The sequence below is a fragment of the Podarcis gaigeae genome, assembly GCF_964106915.1.
Source record: "Podarcis gaigeae genome assembly, chromosome: 4".
In the NCBI taxonomy this organism is placed as follows: Eukaryota; Metazoa; Chordata; class Lepidosauria; order Squamata; family Lacertidae; genus Podarcis; species Podarcis gaigeae.
In genome coordinates, this window is record NC_139677.1 from 98,515,948 (window position 1) to 98,537,253 (window position 21,306).

General features: G+C 45.8%; 1 protein-coding gene across 1 annotated transcript in view; it reads right to left on the reverse strand.

Moving 5' to 3' along the window:
* Positions 1–21,306, reverse strand: part of CAPN5 (calpain 5) — a 92,671-nt gene that overhangs the window by 43,457 nt on the left and 27,908 nt on the right. The window contains exons 2-3 of the mRNA XM_083736752.1: positions 18,205–18,381; positions 558–689 (exon numbers count right to left, since the gene is read on the reverse strand). Of these exons, the coding sequence (XP_083592878.1) occupies positions 558–689; positions 18,205–18,366 (294 nt within the window). The 5' untranslated portion in view covers positions 18,367–18,381. The remainder of the gene's footprint in view (positions 1–557; positions 690–18,204; positions 18,382–21,306) is intronic.

Here is a 21,306-nt window from a genome sequence, read left to right on the forward strand (position 1 = left end):
GGTCTCTGGAATGCTAGACAACACAGTCCTTTGGTCTGATCCAGCAGCATTCGTCTTATGTCCAATTCCAAAATTCTGTTGCATCTTATCTGAAGGAGTCTGGGCCCAATCACAAAGCCATCAAAAGTGAATAGGATAGGATTGAAGGGAAGTTAAAAAGAGGGCAGAAGTCCTTCAGACCCTGTCTTTCCTCCCTTGATGTCGTTTTGGCTTTGGAGAACATTCAAAACATTTCCAGACTTTCCTTCCCAATCATGACGACTAAAGACTTGTGTTTTCAAAACAAGAAGTGGTGAAGAGAAGTCTTTCAGACCCTGTCTTTTCTTCCCTGGCATTGTTCTGGCTTTGGAGAACCTTCAAAACATTTCCAAACTTTCCTACCCAATGATGAGGACTAGAGACTTGTGTTTTCAAAACAAGAAGTGGTGGAGATTTGCAAGGAGCCAGGTTCTGCGGGCTTAAGCCCACGGAGGTTGGCTTTGAAGGAAGGGAAATGTGCCTTGACAATGTTCCTAAAGTAAACAAACAACAACCCAATTTCCAAGGTCCGCCATTACCTTTTGCCACAGGGCTTCTCTCGATGCCAGGGAGGAGCAAGCCGCTACAAACCAGCAGTTCCCCACCTGGCCCTGGTGCAAGTCGTGAGAGCTGATTCCATCCACGAAGAGGTGGGGGTCCTCACAGATGTCCTGCACGGAGAGAGGAGAAAGAAAACACGAGATGAAGAAGAGGCCGCCCAGTGTCAACAATACTGAGCTGGGTGAGCCGGAAGATCAGCTTCGCCCCCAAATACCGTGCGCCCCCAAATACCTTAGGGCGCACCGGACCATAGGGCGCACTTAGTTTTTAGAGGGGGAAATCAAGAAAAAAAATCTCAATTTTTGGAGGGGGAAAAGTGTGTCCTATAGAGCGAAAAATACGGTATTTGGAAGACCCAGAAACATCCTGTGCCAGAAACCAGATTCCTGCACAACAATAATAATAAAAGCATCATTTCGGCACAGAGCAGGGAACATCTGCTTAGGAAAATGCCCAGCAGGGAACCCGAGTCGCCGTTTGACCTCTCCTCCTCCGCTTTCCGGACAGTTTTGACAAAGAACGTAAGTGAGCAGAAACACAACATTAAGGGACTGAACTAGGCTCATTTGAAACTCGTTGTATATATATGACTGTAGTTCACCTGATCCATCCACTGTAATTATTAAGTTTGCAGATGATACTACCATAATTGGTCTAATTACAGCTGGAGATGAATCAGCGTATGGGGGGAGGTTCAAAAAGCATCTACATGGTGCCTAGAGAATAACTTGCACCTAAATATTAGCAAGACAAAGGAGGTGGTGTTGGACTTTTGGAGGAAGAGAGGGGAACTAGCCCCATTGTATATCGGGGGGGGGGGGTTGTGTGGAGAGAGTCTCTTCCTTTAAATTCCTGGGAGTTTACCTTAGTGAGGACCTCACTTGGAAAAACAATATACAGTGGTACCTTGGGTTAAGTACTTAATTCATTCCGGAGGTCCGTTCTTAACCTGAAACTGTTCTTAACCTGAGGTACCACTTTAGCTAATGGGGCCTCCTGCTGCCGCCGCGCGATTTCTGTTCTCATCCTGAAGCAAAGTTCTTCACCTGAGGTAATATTTCTGGGTTAGAGGAGTCTGTTACCTGAAGTACCACTGTACCGTATTTTTTGCTCTATAAGATGCACTTTCCCCCTCCTAAAAAGTAAGGGGAAATGTGTGTGCGTCTTATGAAGCGAATGCAGGCGGCAGGCTCAGTGCTCCCTTTAAAGAACCGCGTGGAGCGTGTGTGTGGCTCTTGGTGGCTTTTCCCGAGGAGGGAGGACGGCTGCCCTTCTCCCTCCTTGGGGAAAAGCCCTCAAGAGCCGCACACACACTCCCCGAGGTCTTTAAAGGGAGCGCGGCTCTTGGGGGAGCCTTAGCCGCGCGCAACCTCTCGCGGGCAGGGGATGAAGGCTCCCCTTCGGGAGAGGCTGCGCGCGGCTAAATAAGAAGCCAGGACGAGTGGCATCGCTGCGCTGCGATCCCGCTGGCTGTCGGGGCTTCTGGCTTAGCCGCGCATTGCCTCCGCAGGGCATGGGGAGCCTTCATCCCGCTGCCCTGCGGAGGCTTCGCGTGGCTATCCCTGGCTTTTGCGGGAGGTGGGGCTCTGTCCCTTCCCCCACCTCCCACAAAAGCCCCCAAGAGCCACACTCCCTTTAAAGAGCGCACATCTCTTGCGGGAGGTGGGGGGAAAGCCAGTAGGCTTGCCTTCACTGAAGCCGGGAGGGCAAGAGGAATCGGTGCGCACAAATCCCGCTTGCTCTCCCGGATTCAGGGATAGCCCCGCAAAGCCTCCTGAGTGAAGAGGGAGGAGCGCTCCCTCTTAGCTCAGGATGCTTTGCGTTGCTTTCTTATTTCATAGAATCATAGAATCCTAGAGTTGGAAGAGACCACAGGGGCCATCGAGTCCAACCCCCTGCCAAGCAGGAAACACCATCAGAGCACTCCTGACATATGGTTGTCAAGCCTCTGCTTAAAGACCTCCAAAGAAGGAGACTCCACCACACTCCTTGGCAGCAAATTCCACTGTCGAACAGCTCTTACTGTCAGGAAGTTCTTCCTAATGTTTAGGTGGAATCTTCTTTCTTGTAGTTTGGATCCATTGCTCCATGTCCGCTTCTCTGGAGCAGCAGAAAACAACTTTTCTCCCTCCTCTATGTGACATCCTTCTATATATTTGAACATGGCTATCATATCACCCCTTAACCTCCTTCTTGTTTTCCTCCCCTAAAAACTAGGTGTGTTTTATGGTCCGGTGCGTCTAATAGAGCGAAACATACGGTAACTCAGGTGGTTAGGAAGGCCAAACAGAGTACCGTATTTTTTGCTCAATAAGACTCACTTTTTCCCTCCTAAAAAGTAAGGGGAAATTTGTGTGCGTCTTATGGAGCGAATGCAGGCTGCCCAGCTATCCCAGAAGCCAGAACAGCAAGAGGGATTGCTGCTTTCGCTGCACAGCGATCCCTCTTGCTGTTCTGGCTTCTGGGATTCAGAATATTTTTTTTTTCTTGTTTTCCTCCTCTTGTGGTCTGGTGCATCTTATAGAGTGAAAAATACGGTAAATTGTTTTTATATGCAACAACAGCGGCAAGAATATTGTTGGCCCAGAAATGGAAGCAAGAAGAAATTCTGACGAAAGAAGAATGGCAGATAAGATTAAAGGACTACGCGGAATTAGATAAAATGAGAGGAACGATTCGAAACCTGCAGGACCAGAGATTCACAGGAGATTGGAAGAAATATGTCAACTATTTGAAGAGCAACTGTTATCAACAAATTACGTTAGTAGGACTACAAGACGTTTTGTAAGGAGAAATATATGAAACATTGCAAAGTAGAAAAAGAACAGGGATATTAGTTATGAGATTCAAATGTAATAGTGAAAGTAAGAAAGGTATATTAAATGATTAGATTGGAAAATTTCCAGAGGTGACTGATGGAATTAAAAAATTGTATAAGATGTAAAAGTATGTTTATTACTGTTGAAAATGATATGTTAAAAAACATATATATATATATATGTATATATATATATATATATATATATATATAGGAAGGCCCAACAGAGACTCCATTTTCTCACATTCTTGCCTGTTAGTTTTTAGCTGAATTGGTGAGCCACTAACAATTTAAATTTAAATTTTGCGCCTCCGTGAAACCTCAGCGCAGGCGACAGATACTTAAGGGAGATTAATTCAATCCCTTCCTCATTTGCTTAGCCTTCAATTCTTTGCTCCATGTCACAGGGATGCAACGAAACAAGCCAATAATATTTTGCAAATTAATTAGCAGCCCGCCAGCTGACATCAGCCAAATTTTAGGCAATTTATCCACCGATCAAAGCTTGCAGCCCTAATAACCGACATTCCTCTTTACAAGACCATCCGCTTTGCAACAAGGATTGTCTTGCAGGTGGCAAACTAAGGCTGGGAGTTGTGACAGGAATATTATGGTCTTAGATATATGGTAATGTTCATAAGCGTACCAACCAAGCACGTACATAGATCAGCACAGGAAGATCAACCTGGAACTATTTTGATTCCTAAACTGAGCAAATGTTTTCTCTGCAAGGTCAAAGTGGAAAAGCCTCCCCATTGTCTCTTTCCTCACAAATCCTGTCTTAAGGACACATTTAAGATATGAATAGGGTGTGAGCCTGTGACCTGGCCCAGGAAATAAGTATTTATCAATAAAAAAGAATGGCCAGGCTCCCCAGAAAATCCAGTCAAGTACAGTAACCTGCTAGACAGGAGAAAAACAATATTCAAATTTCTGTTTTAGACCGCCTTTTCTGTGATGTAGGTGTGATGTATCTGAGGGGTGCTCTTAGGTTACACCCCTTCTGTGATGTATGTATGATGTTTCTGGGGGTGGTCTTGATCTACAGGGTGGCAATTTCAAAAGTCTTTATAGGGCCTTGCATGCCATTTTTCTGGGTTCCTCCTCCTCTCCTGCGTGTGAGGGGAGCACCCTGTTGCAACAGATCAATAAAGATCAAGCTTACTAGCTGCTTTGCTTCTCAATATTCTCTGGTTGGCCTCTGTTATTCTCTCCTACCAATAGGGAACCTATGTAAGGACTCTATATGGGCTCTTGGATACCCCATAAGGGAAAAGGGCAATTTTTGTTTACAACAGAGTGGACCTCCCTTCCAAGGCCATACAAATAAACCCTGGGATGAATTAATTTCCAATCTAGGCCATAGCGGCTCTGAATGACAGAGAAGTCACTTTCCAACAGCAGACGCTGCAATCCAAACCACGCACCACGAATGAAGAAGAAGCAAATTTGCCCTCTCCAGGATATTCCCTTCAAGCATAAAAACAACAACAGAAAAAACCAGCCCCTGCCCAAGTCCAATTCAATCAGGCTTGTGTCAAAGTCTCAGGTCGCAGAACAAGACAAACAGACGAACACACAGATTGCATATTAAGTTTGGGATGCTCAGAAAAGAGAGCTCTGTTTTCCATTAAGCAGGCATTACGAGACGCAAGGCTCTTCCAAGCACCACAGCCAAGATGGATCGCCTCCTTGGAACCACACAAGGCTAATTGAAAGAGAAATGTTACGATCTGGCAGCAGGCGGGTTGTGTAGCTTTATTGCGCTGGTAGTCACTCCCCACCGGTGCAAGAAGGGGAGCATTTAGGCTGCCTGAATTTCCTTAAGGATGTAAACTGAGCCGGCTGGATCAGGCCCATGGCCCATCTGGTCCAGCATCCTGTTCCAAAGGGATTGCCTGTGGGAAACCAACAAGCAGGATTCATAGAATTGTAAAGTTGGAAGGGACCCTGAGGGTTATCTAGTCCAACCCCCGGCAGGAATCTCAACGAAAGCATCCATGGCAGATGGCCATCCAATCTTTGCTTAAAACCTCCAGGGAAGGAGAGTCCACAACCTCCTGAGGGAGACCCTTCCCCCATCGGAAAACATCCGTTAAAAGTAATTGCATGTGGAAAGGATGCTGAAGGATGATGTATGTGTGTCTCCTGCGACCGCATCTGTTTTGAACATAATGGAAAGCCAAGCAGAGGAACTGCAAGGAGGAAAAGAAGGATGAAATATTAAAACCAGGAGCCAGTTCCTCCTACATAGCCTCAAGGGATGTGCACTGGGGAGCCTAGCAATCGCTTGGCCCGACAGCTTTGAAGTCTGCCTTGGGGTCCTTGCAAGGACGGGCTGGTCTTCTTTTGAAAGCATTTGTGCTGCTTTCCTTTTTTAAAAAAATAATGCTTTATTTTAATGTATTTTAAATCTTTGTTGGAAGCCGCCCAGAGTGGCTGAGGAAGCCCAGCCAGATGGGCGGGGTACAAATAAATTATTATTATTATTATTATTATTATTATTATTATTATTATTATGTTGAAAAGTTTATAACAGAAATATGCAATAGATGTTACTCATTCTTTAACTAATACTTGCTTTGTACATCCATTTGTGATTAAATTTGACAAGACCTCCGATCTTCCCTTTGCGTTCCCAAATTATGTTCCTTAAATACGCGCTTAAACTTTACTTTCTCTTAGAAAAGTGAATAAAATGGACTATAACTGGAAATTGTTTTAGTTTAATAATGATATTGGAAAGCTGTTACTTTTAATTACAAGGAAACTTAGAAGGGAGGTATTTGAGGAAGTCAACCAAGATGTTTAAAAGGTTGGATTTGTGAAGAATTAAGTTTGTTGTTATTGTTTATCTGTTTATTGTTCCTTTTTTCTGTTTTTGCTTTGTGGTTTGTGTTATCATAGTGGAAAATCTAATAAAAAAATTATTTTAAAAAATAAATAAAAGATAAATTGTACTTTCTCTGTGTTATTTGACTGACTATAAATTTCATTTTATAGAAACATCCTGCTTACACACTGAAGCTCAGTCAAGACCTGCCAACATATTGATCTTTTGACAGCGTTCTTTTACATGCACTCGGTATATATCCCACTGATAAATTTTTCATCGACAACGTCTCTTAGCCTCGCTGACAATCTCGCCAGCTCAGCGTACTCTCTGATTTTGTTTTGCCATTCTCATTTAGATGGAATATCCTCTCCCTTCCAGCCTTTTACGATTAGAATTCTGGAAGCAACTGTAACATACATAAAGACCCTCCTGAAGTTTTTTGGGGGGATTTCATTACCCATAATTCCTAGCAGGAAGGCTTCAGGGGATTTTTTAGGGAAGGAGCATTTGAACATTTTCTTAAACTCGTTATAAATCATTCCCCAAATTTTGGGGAAATTTATTTCTGCGGCTTTCTGGCGCCCGTTCCAAGACTCTGAGACGGAGCAGGGTGCAAACCAACATTTGCAAAGTGTCCTCATTGCCGCACACCTTCCTTTCAGACATGAATTTGTTGTTGTTTAGTCGTTTAGTCATGTCCGACTCTTCGTGACCCCCTAGACCAGAGCATGCCAGGAACTCCTGTCCTCCACTGCCTCCCACAGGGACTCATCCTGAAGAGCAGCTGCCAGTTTGTGCAGACAGTACTGAGCTCGATGGATCAACGGTCTGATTCTGCAAAAGGCAGCTTTCTAGATTCCTCAATCGTCCTGATGAGTTCTTTCGAGATCTGCCGTCCTCCTTCTTTACAGCAACCTATTTTTCAGGCTGTCTTGAATCAAATGTCCCCGCAGCATTTGAAAATGCCAATTTGTAAACCGCAGGAGAGATATACGTAGACTGAAGTTCAACCTCAGCTAGTTTCTCACTGCCAAAGTTGGCGAAGCAGAGATACTCTGGCTTAAGTGGTTTGTGGATCGCGGCCAAAATTACACTCCTAAGTCCTGAAACATTTAATATTCTCCAAACCCATCCCAATTGCTCAGGTTTTAAGAAACAGCAAATGGAATTATGCTGGTGTACTGTCAAGCAGGTGAAAGAATACAATTTATTCAGGGTCCGTTCAATGACATCCCTAAATCAGGGTTGGTTAACCCTTTTTAAAAAACCTTTCGAGGGCCACATTCACCCTCAGCCTATGAGCATGCTTACATGTGAACAAACACACAGCCTTGCCATGTCTGATCTGTGCAGATCAGCTAAAGAGATCAGCTGATCCCCATTCACCAAATTACTTGTCAGCTGACCAGGGAGGGGGCAATTTGTATCGGCACCAGGGATGCTATAATTGCATCCTGCATTGAAGATTTGGCATTGAGGATGGGGGTCAGGCTAGAGGATCTCCAAGATCCCTTTGCAACCCCAACGCTATGACTGCAACCTCAGGCCCAGGAACGTAAATGAAAATGCACCAAAAATGTCCGTGTGGGGTAGGTGTGTAGGTAGGTATTATATAGAGTAATGTTGATATGTTTTATGTTATGAAAATAAGCTAGTGCATTATGTATGTGTATTATGTAAATATATATGTATGTGTTTTATATGTTAATAAAAATAAAAAAGAAAGAAAATGCACCGAACATGCAGTGCTCATGATCTGACTTCTGTGGTCTTATCCTGTTCCTCAATCACTGACCCGGACCGTAAGAGTTGCTGGATATATCTCAGCCGAAACTGTTGTGTCATCTTCTTCCATCTGTTTTTAAACTTCTTTTATTGCATGTAGCAGCTACATAACAGCATTCTGTGGTCAAGCCATACAAAGATAACATCGAGCCGCACAATAATAAAAGATGTTGTCATTGCAAATGGGGTTTGTGTGTTTACACAGGGCATATTTCTAATAGATGAATGCAACAAGATCCATGGTACAGTGTTGTTGGTTTTCTTTTTTCTTTTTTAAAGTAACTGCTATGGGTGGAGAAACCTCTTCAGCAATGCACAGTGAAGGGATGGTGGCGTGACTCTGACTCTTGCTGAACATTGTTGTTTAGTCGTTTAGTTGTGTCCGACTCTTCGTGACCCCATGGACCGGGGCAAGCCAGGCACTCCTGTCTTCCACTGCCTCCCGCAGTTTGGTCAAATTCATGCTGGTAGCTTCAAGAACACTGTCCAACCTTCTCGTCCTCTGTCATCCCCTTCTCCTTGTGCCCTCCATCTTTCCCAACATCAGGGTCTTTTCCAGGGAGTCTTCTCTTCTCATGAGGTGGCCAAAGTATTGGAGCCTCAGCTTCAGGATCTGTCCTTCCAGTGAGTGCTCAGGGCTGATTTCCTTCAGAATGGAGAGGTTTGATCTTCTTGCAGTCCACGGGACTCTCAAGATTCTCTTCCAGCACCATAATTCAAAAGCATCAATTCTTCGGCAATCAACCTTCTTTATGGTCCAGCTCTCACTTCCATACATCACTACCCCTTCATGGATCACTGCCTTGCCGTGGCGAAGGGGCTTGAATAACTCAGAGAAGCTATGAGCTATGCCAAGCAGGGCACCCAAGATGAACAGGTCATAGTGGAGAGTTTTGACCAAACGTGATCCACCTGGAGGAGGAACCGGCAAGCCACTCCAGTATCCCTGCCAAGAAAACTCCATGGACACAGTCAACAGGCAAACATGAATATACCTGTCTTATTTTTAAAGTAGGACCTGCTGTCAACTCTGCTCCGCTAGGCGGGTTGCACACCTCGGGCAGGTGTGAAATGCAGGAATTCATTTCGCTCCGGGCCTCTGATCCTCTTCTTTGCTCTCATCCATGCATGAAACCACTCAAATTAACACCCTTCGCTTGGCTGAGCCGTGCGGCTTTGCTGATAATGCTGCTCCGCTTTCGTGGCTGTGCATCTCGCCTTGGCTTCTCTCTCGCAGGCAAGGCATGCACAGCTGGACGGCAAAAGGATGTTCGGAACACAATCGATTAGCAGCAATGCGCCCTCCTCCCCATATCGAGGCCCCCAGATGACCTTCACTCTCAGGACGCCGAGCTCGCCTTGCCAGCAAACGCAGCTGCAGCTGTTTTGTGTGAGCCATCGATCAGGCCCAGATTTACATCACAGAATCGTAGAGTCGTCGAGCTGGAAGGGAGCCAAGGGGTCATCTAGCCAAACCCCCGGTAATGCAGGAATCATAGGCTCAGTCCACTGAGTTTTTCCCTTTGATAAATAGCTTTTTGTTGTTGTTGTTTAGTGGTTTAGTCGTGTCCGACTCTTCGTGACCCCCTGCACCAGAGCACGCCAGGCACTCCTGTCTTCCACTGCCTCCCGCAGTTTGGTCAAGCTCATGCTGGTAGCTTTGAGAACACTGTCCAACCATCTTGTCCTCTGTCGTCCCCTTCTCCTTGTGCCCTCCATCTTTCCCAACATCAGGGTCTTTTCCAGGGAGTCTTCTCTTCTCATGAGGTGGCCAAAGTCTTGGAGCCTCAGCTTCAGGATCTGTCCTTCCAGTGAGCACTCAGGGCTGATTTCCTTCAGAATGGAGAGGTTTGATCTTCTTGCAGTCCATGGGACTCTCAAGAGTCTCCTCCAGCACCAGAATTCAGAAGTATCAATTCTTTCGCGATCAGCCTTCTTTATGGTCCAGCTCTCACTTCCATACATCACTCCTGGGAAAACCATAGCTTTAACTATACGGACCTTTGTTGGCAAGGTGATGTCTCTGCTTTTTAAGATGCTGTCTAGGTTTGTCATTGCCTTTCTCCCAAGAAGCAGGCGTCTCTTAATTTCGTGGCTGCTAAACAGCTTGGGGTTCCCCAAAACAACTCATGCCAGACAAATCTCATTTTTGTAATGATGGCGTTACAAGCTTGGTGGATCAGGGGGAGGCTGTGGATGTACCGTATCGTGATTCCAGTAAGGCTTTTGACAAAGTCCCCTGTGATATGATAGTCAAAATGTGGGTTGATTTGTAGCTGGTTAACCAACCGAACCCAAAGAGCACTCATTGATGGTTCCTCGCCATCCTCTCTTACGGGCAGTGCTGTGTACTGTACTTTTCTGTGTATAGTCATACCTCAGGTTACAGACTGACTTCAGGTTGCGTTTTTTTTCAGGTTACAGACCCGCCAAAACCCGGAAGTACCGGAACAGGTTACGTCTGGGTTTCAGGGGTCGCACATGCGCAGAAGCGCTAAATTGCGCTTTGCGCATGCGCAGAAGCACCAAATCACAACCCACGAGTGTGCAGACGCGCCGCTGTGGGTTGCGAATGCTGTGGGTTGTGAACGTGGATCCTGCACGGATCACATTCGCAACCTGAGCGTCCACTGTATAAGACTAGGTTTTCCACCTTTAAAATCATGCTAAAATGTGGGGGTCGTCTTATAGGGTGGATGTTTGATTGGTTGCTGTCGCAAATGTCAGCGGCTATTTTGCGTGTTATTGGTTGCTGCGTCAATGGGTGGTGTTGATTGGCCAAGGCTGCGGCAATTGGGCGGGCGATTGGCGAGGGGACAGACGAGAGGCAGATTTAGCAACACGTGCAGGTGAAAGATTTTAGCAACACGTGCAGGTGAAAGATTTTCAACAACCCTTGTTAACCCCCCCCCCCAAAAAAAGCTCAAAAATTCTAGGCAATCCTGCCCCCAAAAATCTCAACAGCTTTTTGCCATCTCCACCCATTTTCTGAAATTTCTGTCCCCCCAAATAGTGAGCGCTTTATACATGGGGGCGTCTTATAGATGGAAAAGTACGATATATCCTGCTCTAAAACAACCCCCAAAAAGAATTTGGCACACAGGGTCTCTAAGCTCTCGAGCCAGGAAAAGCTGAATTGGATCAGCCTCTTTAATAAAATTATGCAAACTGAACAAGTTTGCAGAATTAATGCTATAACTTTTTTTCGGGTGCCATGGTTTCTTGCTACTAGGTTTTGGTGCGTGGAGGGGGGGACACTGGAAATCTGCAAATAGATTTCCCGTTCTCTGTAAAACTTCTTTTCGAAGGAGCTGAGGGACCAGATGGGGATGGAATCAAGGGCCTGTTCGGCTGTAGCACCAACCTTGTGGAATATCCTCTCCAGAGCGAGAATCTGTAAGCTCCACCTCCTGGATATCTCAAGTATCTCATAAAAACCTCAGCTGTTTACCCAGGCCTTTGAGGGGATTATTCTGTCCATTCGCTGATTTGCTGCTTTAAAACGGCACTTTTTAAAACAGTGCGTTCGATGGCTTCTTCCGTTTCTTATGTTGTATTTTATTGTATGGCATTTTGAATTCTATGCACCACAGAGTTTGGGAATCGCTGCTCTAGTGTGTGTGCGATAATGCAGTTTAGTTACAGGATAAAATCTAAACCGTTCTTTACGGGCAGTCTCTACAGTACATGGCCGTGGAATGAACCAGTTATCTCCTTGGAATATCAGACACATGGTCTGTCCTGCGTCTAAGGCCGTATAAAATAAGCAGCTCTGTCCCTGAAGGAAAAACTCTCCCAAAATTATGCAGGTTTTGCCACCACCACACTATGACTCCTCTCTCCCCCCCCCCCCTTTCTCTCTCACACACCTATTAATTATTTTTATTATTTACTTTAACTATTTTTATTTTTACCTGCCTTTTTCCCTAACAGGGAAAGATAAAAACAAAAACAGGTAAAAACAGGTAACCCTCCCCCCAATAATTAAAAAGCAATTAAATTAAAACACACACACACATATACACACACACCATACAAATAATCACAATGAAAACAGCACGGTCTCCATCACCAGCCCTGTCATTAAAAGCAGTCCATTCTCAACTGTCTCAGAAAAAAACAGGGCAACCCATTTTCCCACACGCGATCACTGGGGCCATTTTGGGTGTTGCGATCCCACCCTGAAGAAAAGCACTTTTTCCAGGGTGAGACCATGGAGCGGGTCACGTGACTCGCCTGGAAGCGCGTCCTGGAAACCACGTGTCCCAGTTTTTGGTGTGGAAATATTTGAGGACATGTGCAAGACGGTCTTCACCTGCTAGTAGAAGGACAACAAGGACGGGACCAATCTGGCTTATCCAGGGGGAGAGTTCCAAAGTTAACTGGGAGGAGCCAACACCGAGAAGGCCCTGCCTTGCATCCCTGACCAACATGCCTTTGAGAGTGGTGGGACCAAGAGAAGGGCCTCCCCTAGAGATCTCAAAACCTGGGCCGGTTCGTATGAGTGAATACGGTCTCTCCCCTCCCTATAGAACTACACTTGCATTGATAAGCGAGAAGGGCGGCCAAAACTGTTAACCTTTTTAAAGTTAATCTTCCTGGGACAGTTGTACAAGGCGAGGTCTCCCAGCGAAAAGGCCGTGAGTTGCTTTTAGCAGTTCCCAGAAACTGCCCCTCCTTCCCATAGTGGTGGAAAATTTGCAAGATGACAAATGCGTTTGACTCTTCCCTGCAGGGCAAAAGCAAACTTTGGTCCTTCGGTTTGTACCAGCCGAGGTTCCGAGAATTGTGCAGGCTCCACGTTCTCAGGTATGCTGAAAATCCTGTTAGACCTGCAGCTGAAGGCGTGGACAGAATCAACTGCCCATTGTCCTACGTGTCCACCAGGTCATCCTTATCCATTTCTGGACATCGTTTGTTTTGGTAACTTTCTCTTTCGTTATTTCAACACCAGTATGGGCAACACTGAGCCGCTTAATGCAGGGTCAGAGGATTTGTCGACCTAGACCAGTCTAGTCCTTCAAAAGGGGGAAATAAGGTCTACCTCATTTGGCCAGCTCATTTTTTCCTGCCCTGGAGGGCAGGACTCGAACCCATGGCTTCAAGTTTCAAGAAAGGAGATTCTGCCTAAACTTCAGGAAGAACTTTCTGAAAGTAAGAGCTGTTTGACTGTGGAACAGACGCCCACAAGAAGTTGTGGACCTTCCTTCCTTGGAGGTTTTTGAGCAGATGCTTTAGCTGAGATTCCTGCATTGCAGGCGGTTGGGACTAGATGACCCTTGGGGTCCTTCCAACTCTACAATCCAATGAATTCACCTTAAGTGCTTGATCGTTCCTTCATAGCCACAATAGTGTGTGCCCCAAACCTGACGCTCACATCAAATTTCAGGTGTGGCGCAGGTGGGCTTCAGGATTTGAACCTGGGATCGTCAGCGTGTAAAACACGAGCGCTGCTTGAAGGTGCAGTCTGCAACTGCTGGAGGTCACTAGGTAAGCTGAGCTAACAGACAACCTCCACATACCCATGCCACCCCGATCTCTGAGCTGCCCCTCTCCTGCCCCCAAGAGAGGTGCTTTCCAAAGACACCATTTGCCTAGGGAGCTTATAGCCAGGACTGCTGCAACCAACAGCTGTTTACGATTACAATTACGATATCTTTATTGTCAATGTCCCATGCAGAACAATGAAAAACTACATAAAACTACATAAAAACTACATAAAACTACCACAAAACTACATAAAACTACTACAAAACTACATAAAACATTCTAAAACCCCTAAAAACTCTAAAAACCCCATTTTAAAATACACTATACTATAGAGACCCCTTATGCTGCGTTTAGAACCAGAATTGCATTGCGTAGAAACTGTTTCTCACGTGGCTAGTCCTGGCCTTTATAACCCTGTACCTTCTTCCAGAAGGCAGAAGCTGAAAGAGATCATTTCCGGGGTGCGCACTATCCTGCGCTATCTCTGCCGCTTTCTTATAGCACCTGGAAGCATAGATTTGATCTAAGGTGGGAAGAGTGCACCCAATTATTCTCTCCGCAGTCTTTACAACCCTGGATAGCATTGTTTTTCCCCTAGTCGTGCAGCTCCCAAACCACACACACAGACCATAAGTTAGTACACTCTCCACAGTGCAATGGTAAAATGCCATCAACAGGTCCTTTGAGAGATTGTTTTTCCTTGGCGGAAATGACTGGCAGAATCCGAGACCAGGGAGAAGAGTCGGTAGAAGAAGACTGGAAGAAATTTAAAGACTATCTACAGAAACACCGTGAAATTAAGGAATGTTAGAATGATGCTGGAATGAAGTTATGTGGTTTTAGCAGTAATGCTATCAAGGGTTGAGTAATAATGGATTGTCAACAGTTCAGAATGTAAAGTTATAATATATTAAGATAAATTAGTAAGATAAAAACAAGGATGGAAAGGATTTGCTGAAATAACCAATTGAACTAGAATACAAAAAAGGGAGGTGTGAGGAGGTCAAGGAAACAAGTAAATGAAAGACAAGACATGGAAAGATGGACTTGTTTTTAATTGTTTCTTTTTTGTATTTTGTATTTTCTGTTTTTCTTTTTCTTTTCTTTCTTTTTGTAATTTTTTGAAACTTTAATAAATATTATTTAAAAAGAGAGAGAGAGAGATTGTTTTTCCAGAGGAGTCTCAGAAAATATAACCTCTGCTGTGTTTGGGAGGCAGAGACATGAGAGGGCATCAAGGAGGGCAGTAAAGAGCAAGGGACAGAGGCTAGAATTTCCTGTGGCACCCCTGAACACCATTCAAGGCACCCCAGGGTTGAAAACCACTGGGCCAGACCAACTCTGTGTTAAAAAGGTGCCTGAAAACGTGACACAAAGGCTGGAAACGTCAGTTGCTTCCTTGTGGAAATCAATTGCAGATGACCACAGCAGTGACCAGAGGAGGAATGGCCACTGGGAGAAAGCATAGGGAGAAGAAATGGCTTGATGCATCTGCGGCAGCAAAAGCAGACGCCTTCTTATGCCCCAGCTGCAACAAAACATGTCTCTCCTGTGTCAGTCCCTGCAGCCAACAGTTTGACTTAACCAGCAACCGCACATTCCACTGTAGTCCGAGGCAGATGGACGCCAACCAACTAGTGATGATATAAGGACGACGAAAGCAACCGAAACACACTGTTGTTGTTCAGTCGTTTAGTCATGTCTGACTCTTCGTGAGCCCATGGACCAAAGCACGCCAGGAACTCCTGCCTTCCACTGCCTCCCGCAGTTTGGTCAAACTCATGCTGGTAGCTTCAAGAACACTGTCCAACCATCTCGTCCTCTATTGTCCCCTTCTCCTTTTGCCCTCCATCTTTCCCAACATCAGGGTCTTTTCCAGGGAGTCTTCTCTTTTCATGAGGTGGCCAAAGTATTGGAGCCTCAGCTTCAGGATCTGTCCTTCCAGTGAGCACTCAGGGCTGATTTCCTTCAGAATGGATAGGTTGGATCTTCTTGCAGTCCATGGGACTCTCAAGAGTCTCCTTCAGCACCAAAACACACAGATATCCAGAAATAAGGATTTTCTGGTGGGAATGTGGCATGTAGCTCCCACAAGGGCCAGTTGATTCTGCCCACGCCTTCTGCTGCAGGTCTAACGGGATTTCCAACATACCTGAGAACGTGGAGCCTACACAATTCTCAGAACCTCGGCTGACCAAAACAACAACAACAAAAAACGACGCTTGCTTTCGCCCTGCGGGGAAGAGCTAAGGACATTTGTCATTGTGCAAGCTTTTCAAAGCTATGGGAGGTGCAGGGAGGGGGGGAGAGATTTCCTAGGAACGACTAAAAGCAGTCCATGTCCTTTCGTTGAGAGACCTCGCGCTGCACAACTGACCCTGGAAGATTAATTAAAGAGGTTAAGAGATAAAGGCGCTTGCCAGTGTTATCAATGGTGGAGCGAAAAACACGCTACTTTAACGATACGTTCAGAACTATCGCTGGAACCAGCTTTCCTTTATCAAAGTGCTGGTATGAGCTCAAAAAATTCAGCAATCCCGTTGAAGATACTGCACAAAGAGGGCTTCTGCTAATGGTCTTTTTGCCGCGAAACCTTGTGATTCTGTTCATCTTTATCCCCCCCTTTTTTTGCATTTTAAGAACAGTCTGTGGTGGCTAATCTACTCCAGAGGCCTGTTCTCACAGTGGCCTCTGTTTCTCATCTTTCTCAATACCAGTCACGGGGAAACCACAGCAGGAGTGCGCTGCCTTCCGAGTCTCAACACATGCTCAGAGGCGCTCTGCTCCTGCATGCCAGTTTCTGAAAGCAAAACATCCATAGCCCCAGAACTGCCACAAATTATCCTAGCCCTTACAGTGCAGTGAGTAGCCCAGAGACTCAGAAAACCAGGTTCAAAAATCACCTTGCCGTTGGTCACTTTCTCTTGGCGTGATCCACCTCACAGGGTTGTGAGGGAGTTAAACCGCCACACGTTCCTAAGCTTCTTAGAACAACATGATGCGAAAGCGACAGGGGACCACGTTGTCCTCAGAAATTTGGCTTCATTTTGCCCTCCTGCCTTCCCAGATATCCTTAATATTTCAGAACTGTCGTCATTTTTAATCTTGCCCTACCTCCAATAATAATAGTTTTTTCTTTGTCCTAAACAGTGGTTCTCAACCTGTGGGTCCCCAGATGTTGTTGGACTACAACTCCCATCATCCCTGAGCTGTGGCCTTGCTAGCTAGGGGTGATGGGAGTTGTAGTTCAACAACATCTGGGGACACACAGGTTGAGAAAGGCCCTAACATGTAGCACTTTTTATCTCCTCGTTTATTTTTCTCTTCTTGACCAGCAGCTCCCCACACCAGCCCGGGGTGCCTTGCAGATGTTCTGTACTACAACTCCCATCAGTCAGTTCTGCCAGCTGTGGATGATGGGAGTTGTAGTCTAGAATACCAGGAGGCAGTCCTGGACCTCTCTTTTGCTATGGCTCTCTCTCTCTGAACCTTTTCCAAGACTTTGGCAACGTCCACAGTGGCACAGGGAGCCCCAACGACAGGGAAAAACTCCGAAACGAAGACCATCCTTGAGAGAAGAAAAAGGGTTTCTTCACAGCCATGGGAAACGCTCTGAGGCACCAGTCAACAATGAGGCAAAATTGCTCCAGCTTCCACTTCCCTCCATGCTCCCTCTCCCATTCTTGACCAAACCAGACAATTATTGCCTTGTCCTTCTTGAGATTCAAGTGCTTTGTTCGTCTGGGCCAATTTTGAAGCTGAGGCAAAAGGAGGGGGAGGAGGAAGGAAAGAGTGTCTCTCTTGAGAAATGCACGTTTATGCAGTTTGCCGGAAAGCACATCAATTCAGAAATCAAATTAATGCACTAAGCTCATTTAGAGACACCCAATTGGTGCCAAAATGACCCATCCTAGGAAAACGTAATGTGAGCAATTGTTTTGTACTGTTTTGCTATTAGGCCTAAGAGACTGTCTGAAGAAGCAATCTTTTCCACCTTGGTACCCTGCAGATATTAAGGGACGCGGGTGGCGCTGTGGGTTAAACCACAGAGCCAAGGACTTGCTGATCAGAAGGTCGGCGGTTCGGATCCCCGCGACGGGGTGAGCTCCCATTGCTCGGTCCCTGCTCCTGCCAACCTAGCAGTTTGAAAGCACGTCAAAGTGCAAGTAGATAAATAGATACCGCTCTGGCGGGAAGGTAAACGGCGTTTCCGTGTGCTGCTCTGGTTTTCTAGAAGCGGCTTAGTCCTGCTGGCCTCATGACCCAGAAGCTCTACGCCGGCTCCCTCAGCCAGTAAAGCGAGATGAGCGCCGCAACCCCAGAGTTGGTCACAACTGGACCTAATGGTCAGGGGTCCCTTTACCTTTACCTTTACCTGGCAGATATTAGGGACTACAACTCCCATCAGCCACAGCCAGCATGGGCAATGGTCAGGTATGATGGAAGCTGTATTCCAAAATACCTAGCCAGGTTAAGGGAGGCTGCCCTATGGTCAGATCCATCATCATCATATCCATGTGGTGGACGGATCCTGAGGAATTTGCAACTGGAGGTGCCTGTTCTGCGCATGCATGTGCGGCTAAACCCGGAAAAATATTTAGGACTTCATTCCACAATTTCACCCAAGCAACATATTCGATGTTATACCCATTTCACCTTTTCCTCTTAAAAACATCCCCGCAAAGCTTTGCCTTACCTTTGGCCGTTTCCATTGCACACCTTGAATTCTCGACTTGTAGAAGAGGGAGTCGTCGTTGGCTGGGAACAAGGGGTCCTCAAAGAGGATTTTCCTCCTTTGGCAGTCTTTCTTCAAGGCAGAGTAGCGCTGGTTCTCATATGGCTTTACGGATGAGAACATTGTTCCCGGCAGCCTCTGCGGGAACAGAAGGAAGAGGGGTACCACCCTTGAGTGAGAGACAGGCAGGGCTGGATTTAGGTTGGATGAGGCCCTAAGCTATTGAAGGTGATGGGGCCCTTTATAGGTCCACCTGTCCTTTGACAACAACAAATTGTCGCTGTTTTGTGTGTTGGATATATGCTAGATTAGGGGTCAGCAAACTTTTCCAGCAGGGGCCCGGTCCACTGTCCCTCAGACCTTGTGTGGGCCCAGACTATATTTTGAAGGGGGGGGGGATGAACGAATTCCTATGCCCCACAAATAACCCAGAGATGTATTTTAAATAAAAGGACACATTCTGCTCATGTAGAAACACCAGGCATGCCCCACAAATAACCCAGATATGCATTTTAAATAAAAGGACACATTCTACTCATGATTCCCGGACTGTCCGCAGGATGGATTTAAAAGTCGATTGGGCCAGATCCAGCCGCAGGCCTTAGTTTGCCTACCCATGTGCTAGATGGTAATTTATGGACCTCATAGGTATCTCAAGCCATTTGCACATAACAAAATACCTATTTTATCAAAGTTATTGTTGAACTGAAACACCATTAAGAAGAACTATATTAATAGTGAAATGATTGTTAAGCTCTAACTTAAAATGTTTGGGGGCCCATTACTTACAACCTAGGAGCCTACGCAACACAAAACACTGTTGCTGGATGTAGGTTTTATTTTATTTGTTTTTTATCTTTTATTTTGGAAATGTAAATCTAGTTTTTCCCCCCTTTAATTTTTTTGGGGGCCCCAAGAGAATGGGGCCCTAAGCTATAGCTTGTTTAGCTTATACGTAAATCTGGCACTGCAAATAGTGGGGGCCACACAGCCCAGCGTGCCAAATCTCATGTTATTCCCACACAGTGGGAAACTGTTTTAACTGCTATAACAAGGGTGTCTGTGGACCTTAAAGTGAGGCTCATACAACAAAAAATAATATTTAGAATATACTGGACCCCATTAAATTTGTTTTAAAAGGGGCTATCTAAGGTATCTTAGCTGTTGGAGATGAAATAGGGGTAATGCTTCTCTAAAACGTATGTTTTTTCATTGTCCTATATGGAAATATTTTTGGCAGAAGGTAACTGAAACCATCAAAACAGAACCGAACAACCTTACATTTACAGAGCAAAATATCCTCTTTAATTCTATAACCAGCACTTGGAACCTTACAAAAGGACAATATGAGAGGATTCTACTTGCCCTGACAACGGCAAAAAGATGAATACTGATGAAGTGGAAAAATAAAAATGCGGCTCCCTTCTACGATTGGATTGAAGACGTATACAAACTCGCAACATATGCACAACTTGCATATACTGTAAACCAAGGCTTTGCCATGGACAAATTCAACGATATTTGGAATCCATTCTTACAAATACTGTAATAGGTTAAGATCTGGTGAAGGACAATAACAACCTTGTAAAATATACAGAAACGGGTCAGTTTCTGGCAGCTGCAGTTAAGAAGCAACTTGGAGAACAGGGCTGAGAGGCGTCTGCTGAAAAACGACCACCAGAATCCTGGCTGGCCATGAGTTCAAATTATGCCCCCAATTCAAAACAAAACACGAACACAGCACTGGAGGAGCTCATTGATACAGTGGTACTTCGGGTTAAGAACTTATTTCGTTCTGGAGGTCCGTTCTTAACCTGAAACTCTTCTTAACCTGAGGTACCACTTTAGCTAATGGGGCCTCCTGCTGCCGCCGCGCGATTTATGTTCTCATCCTGAAGCAAAGTTCTTAACCCGAAGTTCTATTTCTGGGTTAGCGGAGTCTGTAACCTGAAGCGTCTGTAACCCGAGGTACCACTGTATGTGATTGCAATTATTTTGGATGCCCTCTGTTATGTACTGAAGTTCTCACCCTGGGCCAGCAGGGGGATACTGTAGATAGTTTTCACTCAGGTCCGCATATGCAAATAAGGAATTGAAAGTGACGTTCAGTGATTGGCTAGTTACAGAAAGTTGTTACTGTTGCATTGTAGTGGGGCTCTATATAAGCAGGCTGGCTGAACCTTTCATTTCAGTTCTGTTCTGGCCTGTGAATAAACAAGAGCTGTTTGAAGAATCGCTGTGTCCTCTGATATGTTCACCCACAACTTAACACCCTCCAAACGAGTGGCACTGCATCCTTTATTGGTGCCCAGGAGGCATACATGTGCATCAACCAGGTGGGACCGGAGGCTGGGCACAGAGGGGGAACAAAACCTGCCATGCCAGCCAAACCCTTGTCACCACCGGGGCAGTGCAGAGTACAGAGGGTTCACATGGCCACACTGTGCTGTGCCCACTGCCTGCCTGACCATTGGCACACAGGGAGGCTGGGTAGCCAGTAAGACCCTGGGTGGGCACATCTCCCCAATGCTGACCAGATGACCATTCAGCGAGGGGGCCAGGCACAGTGGAAAGACCATGCCAGGGCCCAGAGACCCTCAGCAGCAGGCAGGGCAGGGATCCTGCACCTAGATCAGGTCCCTTCTAAACCATGCGCCCGGGGCTACAGGCCCCCTGGCCCTCCCCACACCATGCCCATGCTCTTTCTCCTTCTTCTTTGGCAATCCCTCGTAGCCGAGTAAGATTGTTTTCCATAAACACTGTTTTAACAGTGAGCCTGTAAGTGACTGTGGAGGCCAATTCTGGATCCACTCATCCTTCCACAGTGGGGACATAGGTTTCCAAACAGGAGTTGATCACGGTGAGGGTTTGCCAAGCCTGCCTTCCTCTTCACACGTTTCTCCCTTGTGTCCTAAGTTCGAGTGTCTCCAAAGCCCATGACACCTTTGGGAAAGGCTGTTCTCCAACTGGAGCGCTCGCAGGCCTGTGTTTCCCAGTTGTCAGTGTTTATACAGTGGTACCTCAGGTTAAGAACTTAATTCGTTCTGGAGGTCCGTTCTTAAC